The sequence below is a fragment of the Hypanus sabinus genome, chromosome 6, assembly GCF_030144855.1.
Source record: "Hypanus sabinus isolate sHypSab1 chromosome 6, sHypSab1.hap1, whole genome shotgun sequence".
NCBI classification, from domain to species: Eukaryota; Metazoa; Chordata; class Chondrichthyes; order Myliobatiformes; family Dasyatidae; genus Hypanus; species Hypanus sabinus.
Genome location: NC_082711.1, coordinates 54287402 through 54310814, shown reverse-complemented (window position 1 = coordinate 54310814; position 23413 = coordinate 54287402). Strand labels below are relative to the sequence as shown.

Sequence of the window (23413 nt, the reverse complement as noted above, 5' to 3'; positions counted from 1 at the left end):
CGAGAGCATTTAGACAAAATGGATTATTTTGTTAACCTTCTGTAACTTGCCATTTTCCCACTTGGCAGCTGCACACTTTGTGTGGAGGGAAGGCTGACAGCTAACCTGCTTTTCGGTCTTTGCCAGCATCACTTAGTCAGGCTTTAGGAGGAAATTAGTAGTTGTCATCAGGATGACCTTAATTTAGCATTGTAACAGCAGCCATAAAATGAAGAACCAAACTTGTGTGCTGCTGAAGTGCGGTATAAGAATGTCAAAGGTTACAGGGAGAAGCCAGGAGGGTTTGACAAATCAGCCACAGTAAAATGATGGAGCAGACTCAATGGATCAATTAGCCTGATTCTTCTCCGATGGTCTAAACTTTGTGTTCTAAAAATGATTGGGAGCTTACACAGGCTGGGAAATGGTTCAGACCAAAGCCTCAGCATAGTATTGAAATAGTAGCTGCTGGTTCATTGGTTTGTCATGACCTGGTGGTTCTTTCTATATGTTATCGATGTATGAAGGCACAGTGCGTATATGAACAGAATCAAAAGATTTTCTTGTTCATTTGCAAGCAGCAAGCCAAATTACTTCTGAATAGCAGCATGTTAAACATGGTTATTTTAAGATTTGGAATGTACAGCTCTGTGCTGATCTTAAATCTGTGCTGCCTTTAAGCTATGCATCTTACTAAAACTAAGAATTTGATGTCCCACAGGGAATAGCTGAAGCATGGAGGACAACTTTGTGATGGATTTAAAATTGAGATTGGCCGCTTTAATTGGAAGGGATTGATCGTGTAATGATGTCAGTCAATGAGGCAAAGATAATATGCAAAGTTCAGTTTTGGATATAGCAGGCGGACCTCAGCAGATGGTCTGATGCAGTGGTGAGGTTAAAAACACCAGCCAAGTGGAAGGTTTGAGCATCAGAACAGTCTTTGTTTCAGTCCTACCCTCTTCTATACCCTCCATCTTTCCTGGCGCATGAAACAGCGCTTCCATCGTGGCTGAACTCAAACATTTCATTACTTTTGCTGCTAATTTCCAAACTGTTCTTATCTTCACATGATCAGTCGCTGACTCATTGAACATAGCACAATACAGACACTTATGAACCAACATCCCTATTGTTTCAGTCTCTACCATCTTCCTGGCAGTGCATTTCAACCACATACAATTCTTTGCTTTAAGAAGAAAGCTTCCTCTGACATCTCCCCTAAACCTTCCTCCACTTGCCTTAGAAAGATGCCCACTGTCTTCCTTTTTCCAGATTTCTAGATCTCCATCTTAAGATATAGACGAGCAGCTAATGTGCATTACAAACCTATTGACTTCCACAGCCAGCTCAACTACTCTCTGTTCCATCAACTTCTTGGCTGTTTCCATTCTGCCAGTGCTTCCGAGTCTGTTGTATTGGGCCCAACAATGAGACTTTCATTGCAGATTGCTCGAATGTGGCTTCCTTCCTGAATGGTGGCTTTCTCTCTCCCATTGTTTACAGTTGATCATCTGATCCATTTTGTGAGCCTCAGCCCTCACCCACTCTTCTCTGGGACAGGAGAGAAGTAGTGGATCCTAGTTTTCACGTTCCATCCACTAGTCTCTGCATTGAACGTATCATTTTCTGCTATCTCTGCCGCCTTCAAAATAATTCCATCACAAGACACATCTTCATTCTCCTCTCTTTCAGCATTTATCATTCCCTTTGTTTATATAGGTCAACACAACATTTGTGACTCTCTGATCCATACCTCCATTCCCACCAGCGATCCTTTTCTTGTAACAACTGTGCATGAGCAGGTGATGCAGAGCTTGACCTTCCACCATTGTCTTTTGGGGCTCAGACCCTCTTCCCAGCTGAAGCAGTGATCTATTTGCATTCCCTCCAGTCTAGTGTATAGTACTCAGAGTTCACAATGTGCTTTTCTCAACACCGGAGAAGCCAAGTGCAGATTACCAGATCACATTGCAGAGCATCTGTGATCAATCTGCATGGGCTACCCTGGTTTTCCTGTTGCCCCCCCCCCCACATTTTAATCCCTCTGCCACTCTGACCTATCTGTCTGTGGGCTCCTGTACTGTCACAGTGAGAGCCAACACAAGTTTGAGGAATAGGACCTCATTTTCCATCTGAAGCCTTCTGAATTTAATACTGAATTCTATATCTTGATTGCTGTGCTTTTATTAGGCGTCCACCTGTGATATTCAAGCAACAAGTCTTTTTTTTTCTCCCTTTGTTTCTTTTTCCTCTGGAAGACGTACCTAGCCTGACCTGACAGAATTGTCTTCCTGCCCTGAGTTTCAGAACTGCTGTGTTCTTCTATCAAGGTCCTTTGTCTCTGTCCTCGCCTTGTAACTGCTTCCATTCACTCATTGAACAGATTACCTTATTTGCAACTATTCTCATGGTTTCCCCCATCAAAAATGTCCTCTTTCCCTGCCTACCTGCAGCTTAACAAGTTTCTTTAATCTTCTTGCCAGTTCTGATGAAGGGTTCTGACCTGAAGCATTGACTACATTTCTCTTCTCGTTAATGACTGTAGCCCGACCAGCTGAGTATTTCCAGCATCTTCTGATTTTTATTTACATCTGTAGCATTTTCTGGGATATCTCACTTGATTATTTGCATGTGGTCTGCATCTCACCATGTCAGCATGTCGAGAGGCTGACGACAGGAAACCAGTAGTGGTTTTACAGGAATGTTGTTGGTCACAAAAGGGCAGCATGTGCATTTTAAAAACAGGCCCCTTTTCACTCCAGGATCCCATTGTGCTAGGAATAGATGTCATTGGAAAGGCAGGAAATACGTTACTGGGATGAAGTTCAAACTCAGCTTGGATGAGAACCATGTTGTCAGACTCCAGTCCCGCAACTCCATAGCACAATAAACCTCTGGCAAGCAAAGCAAATATCATCCATCATTGAGAAAGGCGTGGGGAAGCACCAACTTAAAACTTCTGCAGTATGAACAATAGAAGTGACAGGAACAGATCGACCACACTGAATATTTGTTTCCTGGAGCGTAGGAGAAGGTGGGGAGACCTCACAGAGGTTTGTAAAATCATGAGGGGTGTGGATAAGATGAGCGGACAAAGTCTTTTCCTCAGGGTTGGAATCAGTAACAGAGAGCATAGATACAAGAGGGGAGAAACACAAGAGACCTGAGAGGTAAATTCATTACACAGAGGGCAGTGAAATGAGCTACTGGAGGATGTGCTGAGGTGGGTACAATTGTAATATTTAAGAGGCACTGGGATAGGTACATAATGGGGAAGGACATGAGGGTTATAGGCTGAATGCTGGCAACTGGAACTAGCAGGGTGGATGTTGTGATCAGTATGGGCCAGTTGATCCATTGTGGATTACTCTGTAATTCTCCTTGTAGCTAATACCCTCTAGTGCAGGGAACATCAGAACCTTTCCTCTCCTGGGGGACTAGAACTACATGTGGTACTCCGGGTCTGGCCTAACCAGTCTTGTACAACTGCAATGTGACCACCTGACTTTTGTGTCCTATGATCCTAGCAGTGAAGGCAAGCACACCATATGCTTTTTTTTAATATTCTGTTTGCATTACTACTTTAAGGATGGTAATGGTGGTCTGTACATAAATATTAAAATATGAAGATTAGTTGTTCATTATGGAACGTGATTGAGCTACAAAGCCACAGGAATTTTAATAATTTGGAACAGTTTAAGTCATCATCTTCCAGATGCATTCTATTGTTATCTGTACATCAACAACTACCCAACTCGTGCACACAATTGCACTCTGGCAACTTATTCCCATTTAGTCTGTTAGTGTCATTCCTGATCCCAGTATAGCAAATTTCCCAGAAAAAAAGATTATTTGCTTGATTATGCGGTGTAGCATAGAGACAGCAGAATGATTCATTCTGTGATAAACTATTTATATATATTGTTTTCAGCTGTTCCTTGCATAGCTGAATGGTTTGATTAATACTTAGATACCCTGTGCAATGAAGATTTGCCAATTCACTATTTTTATGTTTTATGTACAGGAATCCTGGTCTAATGATAGCATTTTTTTGGCAAGCCCTCTGTATATTTATCCAGATTCAATTGTGATGAAGTAGTAAAGGTTCTGCAAACTACATTGTGTTTACACTGGTTTTCATCCTGGTTTGGCGGTCTGTGACGTGAGTCTGCGTTTAAAATGAATTTCTCAGCACAGGAAGTTTAAAACTACTTCATATTGGCCCATTGTATTTGTCATGGTTCTTTGTGTGACTTTGAAAGGACAAAACTGATGTAGGGAGAGTGAAGCAGAGGTTCAGCAGGATGCCAGATTCGAGGAGGTGCTGTATTGGCTGAGTTTGTTTTCCTTGGAGCAGAGAACTAAGGGTCTAGTTAATGATACCCATTCCCTTGATTCTACCTCTTCCGTTATTGTCGCTTGAACATTCATTTATACTGCCTCAGCACACTCAGTTCTTCACTATTTCTTTAAGTGCCTGCTGTTGTACATGTTGTTGTATTTACTACTGCCATGTGTACTCTTATGCTCACCACATGAGCGAGAAATTTCATTTCACCCTGGTGTATATGACTACACTGCATTATGTATATGATTATAATTGAGAGCATTCTGACTGGCTGCATCACTGCCTGCTATGGGATCTATACTTCCCTCAATCACAGCACTCGGCAGAGAGTGGTGTGGACAGCCCAGTGCATCTGTAGATGAGAACTTCCCACTATTCAGGACATTTACAAAGACAGGTGTGTAAAAAAAAAAGCCCGAAGGATCATTGGGGACTTGAGCCACCCCACCTGCAATCTATTCCAACCGCTACCATCCAGGAAGCTGTACTGCAACATAAAAGCCAGGACCAATAGGCTCCGGGACAGCTTCTTCCACTAATCAATCAGACAGATTAATTCATGCTGATACAATTGTATTTCCATGTTATATTGTTGTACATACTGTTTATTGTAATTTACTATAAATTGCACCATGCATGTTTAGCTGGAGACGTAACGTAAAAATTTTTACTCATTTATATGAAGGAAATAAGTAATGAATTCAATTCAATAAATTAATCTTATTTAAATTACTGGATCTCTGTGCCTATGAGTTAAAACTGAATTGCACAGTATCCCGTACCTGAATATTTTTGTACTTAATATGTGCTACTGTTGTTTAACTATGATTTTAAAGCAATGTTTGATTGAATTAGCAGTGATGTAACACGCAGGGCATCAGTTGAAATGTTTTGTGCATAATGATAAATTCTTACACCTAAGATATGATCAAGCTAAAATGTTTCCCGTTGTAAATATTGAAATGTTTCAAAAGCATCCTTAAAGTTGTCCAGGGTATCAGCCAACCAGGAATAATTAATTAGCTGAACGTTCTATTTTCCCCAACAGACTAAACCTGTTGCATTTGCCGTACGGACAAATGTTGGCTACAGCGCAGCCCTGGACAATGATGTCCCTGTTCCAGGCATGGCTATCTCTTTTGAAGCAAAGGATTTTCTACATGTCAAAGAAGTAAGTTTGTTAATTGATGCAGCATTGAGTGCAAAATCAGGTGGTAAAGCATTGCTAATATATTTTCTGTTACTCCTTTTCCACATTTAGAAATTCAGTAATGACTGGTGGATAGGACGGCTGGTAAAAGAAGGCTGCGAAATAGGATTCATCCCAAGTCCAGTCAAATTAGAAAATATGAGGCTGCAGAATGACCAAAAAACAAAGCAGGGAAAATATCACTCAAGGTAAGCTGAACAAGAAATCCTTGGCATGGAAGGCATTTAAAGTCAGAGTGTGACACTTCCAGTCAAATCAAAGGAAATAGAACTTACCCAGGAAATTTTGCCTTGCTGTACAAGGCACCTGCCCAATCAGCTGAGATGCCATGTTAAAAATAATTGTAGATCCTTGGGAAATGGATGATAATGCTAACACCTGCTTTGCTAAAATCTGAGCATGTCATTACACTTCTTCTATCTGTCTTCCAGCTTTCAGTATTCTGCACAATCTTTTTTTATCAATTCAGATTCCTACCACTGAGCAATTGCTTTTATTTGCCTGCCATAGATTCAATGTAGATGTTCTGTTGTTCCCTCACGTTAAACTCTGTTTCTCATATTGTTTTTAAACTCACCAAAGCCCTCCTGTTGAATTCATCAGTTTCCTGTGACTAATAAGGCTTTTAGACCCACTGGGACCTAGTTTTCCATTCTCATTTTGAATCCATTGGGTTCCACACTTCCTTTAATCTCAGCTCACCCCTATTGTTCCCTTTAAGCTCAGCATACCCTTTAAACTCAATGTGCATTTATTAGAAAAAGTAAATTAAAAATATTTTGGTGTGTTAATAGAAATAAAATACAAATAGCCTTGAAAGTCTGCTAGTCCAGCAGCATCATCAAAGTACTGAGGGGGTCACAAGAGTCTGCAGATGCTGGAACCTGGAGCAAAAATCAAACTGCTGGATGAAGGTCAGGCAGCATCTGTGAAGGCAGAAGGATTGGCAACATTTCAGGTTGAGAGTTAGGAGTGGGTGTGTTGTAGGACGATAGCCAGTATACGGAGTGGAGGGGGAGGATGTGAGTTGGGCTGACATGTGATAAATAGATCCAGGTGAGGAGGGAGATGAAGGGCAGATGAATCCATGTGGGGATGAGGGAGGGTGAATTTGTAAGATAGCGGTTGGCAGGTGATACCTGAACTAATACATGGAATGGAACCTAAATCTTCTGTCTCCATGTTGCTGCCAGGTTGTTTTAAAGTCCTGAGTATTCTGAACAATCGGAGCTTTACTCTAACTGCAAATTTACCTTATCTACAATGTGTAGTCTCTTCTACACCTCTAAAGGACAACCTATGAGGTGCCTCATTTGATGGTGGAAAAACTCAAGTTTCTGTAGTCCTCTTTCAGAATGCAGTCATTTGACTACACTTTAGTGTAACATAAAACTTCTGGATATGCTATTATACAGTATCAAAATCAACATTTAACATGGAAAAAATAGCTGTAATCACATATTTGTTGCATTTAGCCAAATAAGAAAATAATATTCCCATATAACTCAGTTTAATGATGAAAATGTAGTACAGTATAAAGCGATTCAACATACATTGTAAAAGAAAAATAATTTTCTGAAGTCGAGGAGCTGTCAGAAATGGCATTAGAAAAAGCTTGGCAGCTGTAATACAGATGCCTGGCTGGGAATGCCAGATGCCATGAATTTGGTGGCAGCAGAAATTTCTCAGGTTGCAGAATATTATTTGAGCTATGCAACACTGATTCAGGTCATTCAGTGCAATAAGCCCATGTTGTTGCAGCATTTGAGATCTTTGTTCTTCATCTCACCCCTTCTGAGCTTCCATCTCTCAAACCTGCATCCATCATCTCTTTTAACCACATCATTGCACCTTAATTCTCAGTGTAAATGAGAATAACCTTCCAACTACTCCCGGGAGAAAGTTATTTCTCCTAACTTGCTGATTAAATTTATGAGTAACCATGATAGATTTATACTCTCGAATTCTGATTTCTGAAAGCAGAACCTCCACTGTGCCTAACGTAACAAGCACATTCATATTCTTGAATCTTCAATCAGGCTACCTCTTAGGTTTTTATTTTATATAAAAAAAGTTCTGCAAAATATTTAATCTTTATTGATGGGCATCGTTGTTCCACGATTGTTGCCAAGTGTACAACTATTATTCCACATTGTGATTTTTTTTGTACTTCTGTGTAAGTGCCCTATTTTTAAGTCATTCAAAAGTGATTTGGTGTGGATCATTTGTAGTATGTTATGATGTTTCATGTTTTGAAAGGGTAATAAATTTTAATTTGAATTAAACTTGATTCAACTTGGTCTGCATGGATGAATTGGACAGAAGGGCCTACTTCTGTGTTGTGTTATTCTGTGTAGATGTCTGAAGAGAGTCCAGAATCTGTACAAATATAAATGACTTCATTCAATTTCACCTTGCCCCAACACTGAACTGTTCCCACAACCTATGGACTCATTTTCAAGGACTCTTCATCTCATGTTCTTCATATTTATTGCTTACTTAATAACATTTTTATCTTTTTTGTATTTACCAAGTTTGTTGTCTTCTGCACATTGGTTGTTTGTTCGCCTTGTTGGGTGCAGTCTTTCAATAGTTCTATTATTGTTCTTAAATTTACTGAGTATGCCTGCAAGAAAACAAATCTCAGGGTTGTACATGGTAACATATACTGTATATACTTTGATAACAAATTTATATTGAACTTTGTATTTCTGTTACTATATGACATTTGTAACTGAACTTTCTGATTTGAATCTCTCCTAGTAAATCAGGTGGAAATTCATCTTCCAGTTTAGGTGATGTGGTTCCTAGTTCCAGACGGTCCACTCCTCCCTCATCTGGTGAGTGGGTCACCAAAATCCCTTCTTGCAGAATGTGTAGATAGAATATGAACATATTTGAATGCCCTGATTATATTGAGAGGTGCATTATTTAGCTGATAATATGTGGTTAATACCTGTATATGAGAATATTTCATTTTTCTACCTAAGAAAGTAACACTAGGAATGAAAGGAAACACTGAGAAATTGCACATTTAAGTGCGACAATGATTGGTTACACTACAGGCTTCTCTTTATTATTGTTTCTGGGTAAGGGGTTCTCTTGCGATTAAGTGAATTCTAGTTGAAGATGTAAGTCTGAGTGGATGTATATACCTGAATGGGATGCTGGCTGAAAGCAGTGGTGAGATCCTCTCAGTGGTCTGCGATCACTAATATTACAGACGGATAATCAAGCGAATAAGCCCTTTCTCTGTGCTTTGCTGTCTGTCAATATGAGGCTAATCGTCAGTATCAATGAGAGGTTATTATGCAAGGAATATCTTAGGCCACTAAAGATAAAGCATCAGACACACTGTGCCAGAGGAACTCAACAGGCCAGGCAGCATCTATGGAAGTAAATAAATAGCCAATGTTTCATCAGGTCCTGATGAAGGGTCTTGGCCCAAAACATTGACAGTTTAATCATTTCCACAGATACTCGCTGACCTGCTGAATTCTTCCAGCATTTTTTGTGTGTTGCTCTTGATTTCCAATATCTGCAGAATCTCTTGTTAAAGATAAATCAATAAATTAACATACTGACATCCACAAGAGGAAGAAATCAAGTTATATTTGAAGATGAGCTTTACTCTTCACCTAGGGGTTTTGGGATTATACTAATACTGAAATGAAACAAAATGTTTAAGTTAACTCATAAAAAAAAATCCACAACAAAAATTGCTCTGATATTCAGTAGATTTCTGGAGTCCCCAGAGTTACTTTTTATAAATGAATCGACTGCATTATAGGCAGTGACTCAGGGATATCCATATTCTTCCTTTGGAGCTCAAGTTCATTTTCTTTCCTCTCTCGCATTAACTGCTCTCTTTCTCATTTCTCTCTCTTGCCATTTCTCCTTGACTTACTCACTCTCTTCAAACTTCCTTTTCTCCTTCTCTCTGAGCCTCCCACACCCAAGCCCTTTCTAGGCCTCCCTTGCTTCCTGTCCTCTTAGCTCTGAACTTCCCTTCCTACCTTCGCCCTACAATCCCCTCCCAAGCAAATCTCCCCTCCCTCCAGTTTCCTTTAGCAACAGCCATCCTTTTCATGTGCATTACCTTCCCAATATCCTTCCATCGTCCTCTTTCCTTTTCCCCCCCACTTCTCATCCTTTAATTTTTCATTTCTCTCCATCCATCTCATTGATTCCCCCAAACTCCTGGGATGTTTTAATATTGGCCTTGAGGAATTTGTGAGAGCCACGTTTGGTTCATTATGTTATGAAGCAGATCAACCAAGCTCATTAACCTGATCTTGGCAGTGCCACTCACTCTTGCAATATGACGTTGGCTTATCTAACTGCATAAATGCCATGTTGTATAAGAGCTCATAAGAACATAGGAGTAGGCCACCTGGAACCTGTTCCAAAATAAACTCCAATTATCAAGTCTTTTAACCAAGCTGTCAACCTATATAAAGTGTTATAGATTGCAGATATCCTCAGCCTGCCCTTCCACCTGTTGCCCCTTTATCAACACTTCCCAAATTTTACTCATTTTCTTTACTATTCTGAGGTACTTATGAAGAATTATGTCTTAAGTCTCTTTGAAAAAGTATGTTCAACTCTGTGCCCACTGGCCTTGCCAAGTGGTTACAAGGCGGAAACGCAGATGGTGGTAGTGAACAATTCACTTTGAAGGATGTGACAATTGTGCTGAATCCCATGAGTACTGAGTAGCCCTCAAACGCCCATTACATCTGGCCAGGGTTGCACAGTCCAATCTCAGCCGGTGAAGCAGTTCCTAAACAAATTGCTCATTATGATTGAACAAATCATCCAACTGGACACGAATTGACAGTATAGTTGCGTCTGACAGGGAATGATTTTGTACATAAAAACATTCTGGAATGAGAAAATTAATCCATCCTAACAATGTGTATGCAGTTTCATACACAGTGGGCTTCTCTCCGGTTTATCAAATTCCCTGGAAAATATAAATAACAATAAGAATACACTCAAGATTCAACTGGGTTTACTGCAGATCGTAAATGTCATTATCTATATTTTTCAAATTTGACCTAATGTGCTTCAATGTTTGATGTTGCCATGGACACAACAGTGCATGCTGAAATATTAAATGCTTTTCTTTTCTTTTTCAATCTTTTTATTGAATTTCATATATAAAAGAAACATAATGTAATAATAAATAGGTTATAAATGCATAAAACTTGAAATTGAATTAGTAGTAGGATAACAATATCCTATTAAAATATCAACATAGAAACATAGTACATTAACAATCAAGTCTATAATAATTATATGAAAAAAATTAAAAATAATCATCAAAAGAAAAAGAAAAAAATATAAAAATACAGGCAAAAAATATAAAAAAATACTAAACTAAACTAACATGGGCAATAATAACAGTTTATTTGTATATGATAGTGTCCAAAACTCCGGAACTCCATACCTGAACAAGGATAAATAAAGAGAAGGTCTGGAAGAGGCCAAATTAATTCATATGAAAATGTCGAATGAACGGTCCCCAAGTTTCTTCAAATTTAATTGATGAGTCAAAAATAGTGCTTCTAATTTTTTCCAAGCTCAGAAAAGAAATAGTTTGAGAGAACCACTGGAACGTGGTAGGAGGATTTACTTCTTTCCAGTTTTGTAATATAGACCTTCTGGCCGTTAATGTTACAAAAGCAATCATTCATCTAATTGACGGGGAAAACTGATTATCATCCTCATTTGGTATACCAAAAATTGCAGTAATAAAATGAGGTTGTAAATCGATATTCCAAACTGAGGAAATGGTAGCAAATATGTCCTTCCAATAGTTATGTAAAGTGGGACATGACCGAAACATGTGGGTCAAAGAAGCCACATCTGAATGACATCTGTCACATTGAGGGTTAATATGAGAATAGAATTGAGCAAGCTTATCTTTAGACATATGAGCTCTATGTACAATTTTAAATTGTATTAAAGCATGTTTAGCACATATAGAAGAAGAATTAACCATTTGTAAAATTTTTTCCCATTTTTCTATTGATATATTATATTGAAGTTCTTTTTTCCATTCTTGTTTAATTCTACCTGATATTTCTGGTTGTATCTTCATAATCATATTATAAATAAAAGCCACTAATCCCTTCTGATAGGGATTTAAGGTAAAAATCATACCTAAAAAGTCCATTGAAGTTGAATTGGGGAAGGATGGTAGAATTTTATGTAAAAAATTTCTAATTTGTAAATATCTAAAAAAGTTAGATTTAGGTAACTCAAATTTGTTGGAAAGTTGGTCGAAAGACATCAAACTACCTTCAAAGAAAAGATCACGAAAACATTTTATACCTTTCCTTTTCCATATGCTAAAGGCTTGATCTGTCAAAGAAGGTTTGAAAAAAAAATTAAGTAAAATAGGGCTATCAAGAACAAAGTTTTTCAGAGTAAAAAATTTACAAAATTGAAACCAAATTCGTAATGTATGTTTGACAACAGGGTTGGATATCTGTTTATTAAATTTAACTAAATCGGCAGAAAGAGAAGAACCCAGAACGGAGAATAGAGAATATCCCTGTGCCTCATTGCATTCTAAATTTACCCACTGTGGGCACAATGGTGAATCCAAATTTTATTTCCAATAAATTAAGTTACGAATATTATTTGCCCAATAGTAAAATCTAAAGTTAGGTAGAGCTAAACCACCATCTTTTTTAGATTCTTGTAATTGCCTTTTACTTAACCTAGGATTTTTAATCTGCCACACAAATGAAGAAATTTTTGAATCAATGTTATCAAAAAAAGATTTAGGAATAAAAATTGGTAAAGCTTGAAATAAATATAAAAATTTCGGTAGAATCATCATTTTAATAGCATTAATCCGACCAACTAATGATAAGGATAAGGGAGACCATCTTGTAGTAAGTTGTTGAATTTGATAAAGCATAGGTAGAAAATTCAATGTAAATAAATCTTTATATTTCTTAGTAATTTTTATACCTAAATAGATAAAGTTATCATCAACAACTTTAAATGGTGTCCTTTCATTCAATAAAGTTTGCGTGTTTAAAGGGAATAAATCACTCTTATCCAAGTTTAGTTTGTAACCAGAAAAACTACCAAATTGAGCCAACAAGGATAAAATAGCGGGAATAGACCTGTCAGGATCAGAAATATATAACAACAAGTCATCAGCATAGAGTGATAACTTGTATAATTTCTCATTATGGGTGATACCAAAAATATTAGGAGATTCACGAATAGCAATGGCTAAAGGTTCTAATGCAATATTAAACAATAAAGGACTTAAGGGACAACCTTGTCTCGTACCACGAGATAATTGAAAAAAAGGAAGATCTGTAATTATTTCTAAGAACAGAAGCAACAGGTTTATGATATATTAGTTTAATCCATGATATAAAATTAGGACTAAAATTAAAATATCTCAAAGTGTTAAATAAGTATACCCATTCAACTCTATCAAAGGCTTTTTCAGCATCTAGTGAAATAACACATTCTGGAATTGTGGGTGATGAAGTGTAAATTATATTAATCAATTTTCTAATATTAAAAAAGGAATACCGATTCCTAATAAAACCAGTTTGATCTTCTGAAATAATCTGTGATAATACCTTTTCTAACCTAATAGCTAAAATTTTTGTAAGAATCTTAGAATCTACATTTAATAGTGATATAGGGCGATAAGATGCACATAGAGTGGGATCCTTATTTTTTTTAAGAATTAGAGAGATAGTAGCTTCATAAAAAGACTGAGGTAATCTCTTCTTAACAAATGCATCATTAAAAATTTCACATAGCCAAGGGGAAAGCAAAGAAGAAAAAGTTTTAAAAAATTCTATAATAAAACCATCAGGACCAGGAGCCTTCCCTGAGTTCATTGATGAGATGGCCTCTCCTATTTCGGCCAGAGAGATAGGAGCATCGAACAAGCTACGATCTTCATCTGTCAGTTTGGGAATATTCAAATTGTTAAAAAAGTTATCCATCATGGACAGATCGCCATCAAATTCTGATTGATATAAAGATTTATAAAAATCTTGAAAAGTGTTATTGATTTCTTTATGATCAGTAGTCAAATTTCCGTCTTGTTTACGAATTTTAATAATTTGTCGCTTAGTCGAAATAGCTTTTAATTGGTTAGCTAATAATTTACGTTCGATCACTATGGATATAAAATTGGGCCCTGGTCCTAATTAATTGATTCTCAATTGAAGAAGATAATAATAAGCTATGCTCCATTTGAAGCTCAACTCTTTTCTTATAAAGTTCTTTGGTAGGAGTCACGGAATAAATCTTATCAATTTTTTAAATTTTATCCACTAATAAAGCAATATCTAAATATCTTTGTTTTCTTTTACCAACAGAATATGAGATAATTTGTCCACGGATAAAAGCCTTAAAAGAATCCCAAAGTATTCCTCTGTCAATCTCTTCTGTATAGTTTGTTGAGAAAAACAAGTCAATTTGCTGTTTTATGTAGGTGATGAATTCTGGATCTTGAAGCAAAGTAGCGTTAAGTCTCCAAGATCTAGTATTATTCGAAAAGTCCGAAATCTTGATAGATAACTTCAAAGGTGCATGATCCAAAATAGCAATAGAATCATATTTACAATCAATAACATCTGTTAATAAACGATGATCAATAAGAAAATAATCAATTCTAGAATAACTGTGATATACATGTGACAAAAATGAAAATTCTTTATCTTTAGGGTTCAAAAACCGCCATATTCCAGTGATTCCCGAATCAACCATAAAAGAATTAATAAGTGAGGCTGATCTATTCGAAAGAATTCGAATAGGTTTAGATCTATCCATTGAAGGATTCAAACAACAATTGAAATCTCCACCCATTATCAACATATATTCATTTAGATTAGGAAGGGAAGTAAATAAACGTTTAAAACATTCAGGGCAGTCAAAGTTTGGAGCATAAATATTAACTAAAACCACTTTTCGATTAAAAAGTGAACCAGTTATCAACAAAAATCTGCCCTGTGGATCAGAAATAATTTCATGATGTGTAAACGAAATTGAAGGGTCTATAAAAATAGACACACTCCTAATTTTGGTGGTAGAATTCGAGTGGAATTGTTGACCTTTCCAGAACCTAAAAAAGCGTTGATTATCCTCCCTCCTAATATGGGTCTCCTGTGCAAAAATAATATTAGCATTTAGTCTATGGAATACTTTAAATATTTTTTTACGTTTAATCGGATGATTTAAACCATTCGTATTCCAAGAAATAAAGTTAACAGACTTATCCATCATGTCAATACTAATTGTGTATATCATAAAAGCTTAAGAAGACACATAACCCATAAATCAGGAAGAAGGAAAAATGATTCAGGAGCAACCGGAGAACATGACACCTCAACAATATTAATAATTTAAAGTCGGCCCATAAACTAAAAGCAAAAAAATAAAAAGCAAAAGCATGAAAGAAGATCCCTGCCCCCTCCCCCAACCCCACGGAAAAAAGCCAAGCGGCAGGCGCACAAACTAACACTAATATTAGCCCCATTTTCAAGATGGCGACTTCATGAAAAGAAAGAAAAGAGAAACTATATAACACCCAGATATAAATACAGGGTTGTAAACAAAAAGAATATATATCAATCAAAATGAAAAAATAATATAAAAAAATCAAAAAAATCATTAATAACAAAAGGATAACCTTTGACGTTTAAAATAGTGTAATATGCCTTTAAAAAAAATTCCATATTCAAATATAAGGAAATGACGTTCCAAAAACAAAGACTTATGGGAAGAAGAAACGACATTTTGAAAGGACCATATTACAAAATATAGATGTAAATTCACCAATCTTTTTTTAAAAAAAAGGTTATCAAAATAGAATTAAAAAAAGGTTCAATAACCACAACAATATATATATAAAAAAAGTTCAAAAATTCAAAACATTCGTCCCATTCTCAAATACAGACAAATAAGCACTTACGGAAAGCAAAGTCTTATGGGAAGAAGAAACGACATCTTAAAAAATAAATCATTATTACAAAGTATTAACATGTATATCTAATCCAGAGGAAAAAAAATTAATTAAGAAAAAAGACATTATAGTAAAGTTAAAAAAGCATCTGTAAATCATGATAATAATAATTAAAAAAAAACAGGTCTACAGACCAAAATAAAAAGCTATACCGCAGCTTCATAAGTTAAAGCCTAAAACGGAATGGCGTCTTCTCTCCAAAAGTTCTTCCACATAACACATAGTTCAAGTTGTACAAGAAGAGCGATATTCTTCAACGAATTTCTTCGCTTCTTCCGGAGTATTAAAGAAAAGTTGACTGTTGTCGCTCAACGTAATTCTGAGATTCGCTGGATATCTTAAAGCTTGTTTAAGTCCAATCGAATGAACCTCCGCCATCACCGGTTTAAAAGCAATTCTCGCCCTTATTACCTCGAATGAATAGTCCTCCACAGTACGAAAGTTGTTGTTTTTGTGAGAAATCATACCTTTCTGACAAGCTAATCGAATTAAAAGCTCTTTCTCCCGAGGATAATGGAGACGGACAATCACAGCTCGTGGCTTGTCTTTCGCAGCCGAAAATCTTGAAACTCTGTGGGCACGATCAATAGTAGGTTTAACCCGCAAAGCGTCCTCGCCAAAAATTTCCCACAATAAATTAGAGAAATGTTCAGTTAAGTCACCAGACTTGAGATTTTCAGGAAATCCAATAATACGCAAATTCTGTCTGCAAGACCGGTTTTCAAGATCGGTGATTTTAAACTTATACTGCTCCACTATTTTAGCGGTCGACCGTACCTTCTCCTCCAAAGTTTCGATTGTTCGTATTTTTTCACAAATTATCTTATCAAGAGCCGCAAACTTTTCTTCATGACGTTCAATAACTGCTGCCTGCAATTGAAGCTTGATATCAAATGATTTAACGACTTCAAGCTCTGATATTTTCGCAGTAAGTTTGTTTTCCAGTCTTGCAAGTTTAGTATCCAGAAGATTGGAGATTGCATCAAGAGTTATAGGGTCTTTAGACGATTTCTTAGATACAGACATTTTAAGTTTGAAAAAATTAAATCCAGTGTTATTTTTAAAAAGAAAAATAAATCATAAATATCAGCCCATATGATTAAGTACAAAAAGATTTGATTAAAGGGTGATTATAGCTTAAAAAATGAAGAGCGCCTAAAAGGCAGATGTCTACGTCGCCATTTTGAAACTCCACCCCCCGAAATATTAAATGCTGTTTGAAACATTGATACAGCATGGCTCTTTCCACTTGGTTTTCAATCTAGACATCCTCAGAAATAAAATGAACTATTAAAAAATGATGAAGCCACATTCGCTGATGCAACTGAAATATTTTTAAGATCATTTTTCCATTGTAATTGATTACAAAATTGAGACAGATTCAACTTATTGCCATAAAGTCTTCTACCTTTTGATTTTATAATTCCTTTGTTTAATTCTGCATTCCACACTGGTCTTCAATTATCCAGCCCATACAAGCTGGCTTCTTGTGCATTTGAGGTAGATGCTTTCAACCTACTATTGAATGATGCAGAAAATACTCACAGAATTGAGTATTGCAATATTCAATCTCTTTGAGTACTGCATCGAACCTACTCAGGAAGCCTGCTGTAGGTGTTGACCCTGACTGTTATGTATACATAATGACAGATCCTGAGGACAATCACTGACCAAGTTACACTGGTAGATCAACTGGTGGACAGGATAATCAGGCTGATATCAGTGGAAGGCAAATTTTTATAAAAAGCGTCTGCAGGCAACACAACACAGTACTGGAAGGGAGTCTCTGATTAAGTTTCTTGAGGAGACAACAAGGAGCCTCCATTTATGTTATTGTACATAGACTTTGGCTCAACCTTTGACCAAGATCTACAAGGAGGAGTAATCAGGGAAGTGAAAACCCGTGGGAAATTGCTAACTAGATTCAAAATTAGCTCACTTGGAAAACATGCAGAGTACTACTTAACAATTTTAATAACGGAAATGTAATACAGGTTGAGTACCCCTAATCCAAAAAGTTGGGGTCGAAAGTCTTTAGGATTTTAGATTTTCTTGGGTTTTGTAATATAGATTGAGAAAGCTTGGGATTGCCATCATTTCTGACTCTGGGAGGTAGTGTTTGTCTTACACACAGATGCACTTCATTAAAAGTTATTGCATACCATCAATATAATGAAAATACAATGTGTGCAGGGTAACACAAGCAGCTCAGCAGCATCGGGAGAAAACCTGAATCAACAACAAGCAGAGACAGGCTTTCAGTCTCCAGCTACAATACCATGTTTTGGTTAAAAGGTTACAGTACACTTTATTTTAATTTTTTTAGATTTTTTGTAAGGTATAAAAACACTCAGCCTTGTTGTGGTGCTAGATTTTCATGATCAGCAGATGCTTTAAAAATTGAATGCCTTGCCTTTTCTTAAATTTCTGCAACTAGCCTATATAAGGTATTCATAACTACCTTCAATTTTCAGTTTGTCACGGCAGATCTTGGTTTGTTTCATGATCAGCACACCGTTAAGCAGCCGATGTTAATTCCAACGCTGATGATACACAGTCGAGCTCTTCATTTTTCACTTTATGTTGTGGTTTACTATTTTTCATTAACTTCTGTTCATTGCATACGTGAGGTCACTTTTTAAAGCTCTGTGTTGTGCAGAGAGCTGCACACCACCTGGGACCCTTCCTAGCATCTTGTGGAATTTTACTTCTGTGACTTCAGGTCAGCGCGTTAAAAAAAAATTGGGTTTCAGAGGTTTTTGGAATTTTGGATAAGGGGTACTCAACCTATAATAATAATAATAGTAACATATTTATAGAGCACCTCATACAGACCATGTAGTTCAAAATGCTTTACAATTGGATAAAATGTAAACATGAAAATTAAAGACAAAAAGGTGTTTGCTAAAAGCAGGATTAAAAAAAATCGGTTGTGAGCTGGTATTTAAAAGTGTCAACTGAGTCTGCATCCCTTCTGGAATTAGGTATCGAATTCCTCAGTTTAGGAGCGTAGTTCAAAGAAGCTGACCTGCCAGTTTTCTTCAGGGAGGCTGTTTAAATTTAAGAGACCACCATTAGACCCGAGAGCTCAAGCAGGATTTTCAAGCAAAAGCGATTCTGTGATATAGTCAGGTCCCAGACCATTGAGAGCTTTAAAAACACATAGGAGAATTTTAAAATTAATTCTAAAAGATGGAGGAATCCAAAGCAGAGGAGCTACAATGGGAATGATATGCTCCTTCACCCTAGTTTTAGTTAAAGGCTTAGTAGCGGCATTCGGAATGAGTTGAAGTTTGTCAGTGGATTACTTTGGAAGGCCAGAATTACAGCGCATTGCAGTAATCCAATCTAATCTATTCAATATAAAGCCATGAATTAGTTTTTCAGCATCATTACATGACAGAAATAGATGTACCTTTGTAATATTTCTCAACTGCAGAAATGCTGCTCTGGTCACTTATTCTTCTGGGACTTAAAATGAAAATCTGAATCATGGATAACACCCAGTCTTGTTACTTCTGATTTTACAAGGGGAGTCAAGTTCCTAAGTTTATCAAGAAGTTTATCTCTTTTGGCCTTGGGACCAGCCAAAAGTATTTCAATTTTATCTTCATTTAGCTTTAGCAGATGATTGCTCATCTATTTGTTTATTGCAGCCGTATCAGAAGTCAGAGAAGATAGTGTTATCATCATCAGGCTCGACTAAGATATACAATTGTGTGTCATCTGCTTAGATGTGGAAATCGTGTTTATACTCTCTAATGATGTCTTCTAAGGGAAAGCATATATAAGGCGAAAAGTAGGAGACCAATGCAGCTTCCCTGTATCAAAAGATACGTCATATCTCTTAGAAAATTGGTCTCAAAGACAGACAAAAAATTCTCTCTAAGATACATGAGCGAAACCAATTAATAAGTGCTACCAAAGAAGCCAACCCAGTTCTCAAGGCAATCTCAGAGAATGTTGTGGTCAATTGTGTTGAAGGCAGCCCTTAGCTCTAGGAGAATTAAAACTGAGACTATGCTTGACTCAATGTTGTGTTTCAGGTTGATGAGGGCCATCTCAATGCTGTGATTTGCTCCAAAACCTGACTAGAATATTGTTCTCATTCAGAAAGTTGTTGAGTTGGTTATTTACACTGAGAATTTGCAGGACTTTAAATGCCTACTAATTATTGCTATTGTATTTGTTTCTGCCACCTTCCTTGGTCGTGCATTGCAGACAATTACCATTCTCAGCGTGCTGATCTTTCCCTCTTATCACCTTATACATCCTCCAGTACTTGACATTTCTACACTTGGAGAAAGACTCTAACTACCTACTCAAACTGTGCCTGTAGTTTGATACATTTCTGTCAGATCACTCATCGGCCTCCAGAGAAAATTCAAATAACCCAAGGACACTGCTGGTCACAGATATCCAGTTGAAAAATCCTATCCATCACTACCCTCTATTGTATCCTACTTGCAAACTCACTGTGAAGCACATATGATTCACTTTCTGGACCAGTCTACCATGAGAGCTATTCTCAAGTGCTTAAATAAAGTCCATGTATTCAACATCCACTGCCTTACCCTTATCAATCAACATGGTCACCACCTCAAAGAATCTTATTCAAATTTATGAAATTGCTCCCTCCCCTCCCCGCCACACATACAGCCATGCTGACTATCCCTAATAAGTCAATGATTTACCAAATGTGAGTGAGTCCTATCCTTAAGAATCTTCTCCAATAATTCCCTACCAGAAGATGTAAAGACTCCCAGCCAATAATTTCCGAGATTACACTGGTTGCTCTTCTTAACAATGGAAAACATTGGCTATTTCCCAGGTTTCTTGTGACTTCACCTGTGGTTCAGGAAGGTACAAAGATCTCTCTCAAACTTCTAGTGTTCTCCTTTCTTACCTCCCTCAGCATCCTGGGATATATTTTCCATCAGATCCTAGGGGCTTGTCTGCTTTAAGGTTTCAAAGCATTTAACAACCCCTTATTTATATTGACATATCAATTTAGCCCACTGTTCATTCATGTCATTTTCCATGGTGTTGTACTCTTTACATCTTGCCCAGTTCCTCCATTATCCTTGAATGGCCTATCTATTTATTTTCCCTTCTTGCTTTTAATATAACCTGGTGTTCTCCATAATCCTAATTGCAAAGGATGCCTCCTCATGGCCTCTTTTAGCTCTCCTAATTCCCTCTTTCAGTTTTTTACTCCTGCTTGCTTTGTATTCCTTAAGGCACTTGTCAAATTATAGTTTTGCAAGCTTTACATATACTCCCTTTTCCATTGTCATTCAGTTTACAATGTCTCATGTAATCCAAGGGTCCTTAAAACTTTCATTCTTGGATTTTTTTTTCCACTCTCGGTTAGTCCAGAGATCTCTGTCTGAACGTGTGGTAGAGACAAAACCACTCACTGCATTTAAAACACACAAGAAGAGTGACATGTCAGAACTCTGTGTAGTAAGAGCAGGGAAACGATATTAATCCAACTAAACCCTTTCTTTGGCCAGTATGGGGCGATGTGTCATTGGGCTTCTTTGAATGTCATAAACTTCCTTGATTTTATTTGTAAGTTAACAAAGGAGGATGGCAGCTGATCACCAGCTATACACACTGTACAGAGCAGAGACCAACACGTTCCTGGGATCAAACTGATCTCTACAGTCCAACTCTGAAGCCAGCAGAAGGAAATCCATTAGGAAGGAATAAAAATCTCAGAACTTCTTACTTAATTTTTGTCACTACCAGCCAGCCTGCTATTTTGAAGGTCTATCTTGCAGTAATTAAAGTGATTGAAGTTTACACAATGCTGCTGTTTGAATATAAATGTATTTACTTTCTTTTGGGAAGGTTGACAGTTGAAGTCACTTGCGTATTTAAGGTATAATTTAATGAGCCTTTTTCACCTGTTTGTCTCTGTAAATTTTTGAGTTTGTTTCTTTACTGCTTGTACATTACCATACTTTGATTTGTATTTACCTCTGTACTTTTTGTTGGGATTATTCCCATTCATTCAACTCCTGTTTTCCTTCCTTCCCCTCACCCAACAACCTGGACCTTTTTACATATATAGCTATTGATTTAGATGCAAGTGGCTTAGATGCAGAAGACACTGATCCCCCAGCAAACCACCGGTCCCCTATAACCAGTGTAAACACTGTAACGTCTCCCCAGTCTAAAGAGAAAAGAATGCCCTTCTTTAAGAAGGTAACCACACTTCCTAAACTCTGGTCTATCGCACGTGCTCAACGCCAGTATGTTACTCAACAAGTCTTGTATTTGTTCTTGTCCTGTGAATGGTCAATAACACGCATGCTTTGTTATTCTTTGTCTCTTCTTTAACATTTCTATAGCTAAACAGAAGCAGAAATCGGTAAGTCACTTTATTATGTGTTTCTCCTGCCAGCTGCCTAATTAGCATTGAAATCCTCAAATCAGCCAACAGGAAATATTTTTCTTATTAAACAGTTGCAACAAAAGGACTTATTTTTGTGACAACATGAATAAAGTTTACTGTCACTTGTTCTGAAACAAATTCTGATTGTGTGTCACACAGTATGAATTATAAATTTTCAGAAATGCTAATTACATAGCTGAGACATTTCCTGCTGGCTACCAGGACTATGTATAAAATTTGGAAATTAAGTAGTGAAAAGCAAATAGGCTGTTTATTTTCTTGCTGTCCTTGTGCTTATTTGATCTTTTTGTGATGTGTGTTCAGTTCTTGTCACCTTGGTGCTTGTGTCTCTGCTTTGCTGTTTTGGATGTTGTATTTTAAGAAATAATTTGAGAACTGTGTAATGTAAATTACATATACGATGTTTAATTACATTTGGATGTTTAGCACCTGTTTGGAAATGAATCTAGCACTGTGGTGTTTGGTTATTAGGGTAAAATGTGTGGATAAAAACGTTTAAAACATAGAAATGTGCGAAATTTGCAAGGGAGTAAATGGTTAGAAAGTTCCGGGGATGGCTCCATATCCCAGCATTCTTTGCCAGTTTTTTCAGGGGTCATTCCTGAAGGAGAAACTCCACCATCAGGTAACTCGCATCACAGGCCACTTCCAGGTCAGAAGCAACCCCTGTCCGGTGATACAATTTCCACCTTCAATAAACACTTCAACATGGCGTGCATTAATTTGAAAGTAGTAAATCCTTCCTGATTTGAGGTAGCTATGTTGGGACATAGTTTTTTAATTATATTTTATAAAACTGTCCCAATTACTTGAGTTTTTAAATAAATTTCATTGCCTTCAGCACTGAGCAGAGATCGACATCTGTAACACAAATATCCTCAGGTCACAGCTGCCTCGATCTCTGGTTTCAGTGCTGTTCAGTGCAGTACCCTCCATAAAGGCTGCTCCATGGCCAGGTAGGGCTTCCGCCTTGAGAACCTGTATGAACTACATTCTTATCTTGTTATTTTCTTAGGAGTGGAGCTGGCTGTTTGGGTCTGATTGGGTATGATAGGGTCTGATTATAGCTTTGCACATTTTTACTGCAGAGTTGAGTCCCTTCGCCATCATGATTTCTCCCACTCCCCATAACTCCACACTCCCAACCTGCTGTTAGTTTTCTTTTGCCAGCACCTACCCACCCCACCCACCCCAGTTACAGGCCTGTGTTTTCCTTCATGAAGCTAGGGAATAACAGAAAGGTCACAGTATAGAAGGTTGTGATTTAGTGCCCACAGTTCATACCAGTCCTGCTAGCTGCTCCCATTTTCCACCCTCTCCTTGTGATCCTGCAAATTCATTCCCTTCAAGCTCCAGTTTGAATGCACTCATTGAATTTGCCTCCATTGCTGTCATTGGCAGTGCATCCCAGACTGTAACCACTCACCCAGT

The 23413-nt window shown here is 37.2% G+C and overlaps 1 protein-coding gene across 10 annotated transcripts in view; it reads left to right on the top strand.

The window, feature by feature from the left end:
* The window catches only part of LOC132395472 (voltage-dependent L-type calcium channel subunit beta-2-like), a 324563-nt gene that overhangs the window by 279199 nt on the left and 21951 nt on the right, over positions 1-23413 (top strand). For 8 of the 10 annotated variants that reach the window (XM_059972152.1, XM_059972143.1, XM_059972145.1 and 5 more), the window contains 4 exons: positions 5379-5501; positions 5592-5728; positions 8304-8380; positions 21638-21771. In XM_059972152.1, the coding sequence (XP_059828135.1) occupies positions 5379-5501; positions 5592-5728; positions 8304-8380; positions 21638-21771 (471 nt within the window). Of the gene's footprint in view, positions 1-5378; positions 5502-5591; positions 5729-8303; positions 8381-21637; positions 21772-21917; positions 21938-23413 lie in introns of all 10 variants that reach the window. The other 2 variants (XM_059972147.1, XM_059972149.1) reach the window with 1 other exon arrangement.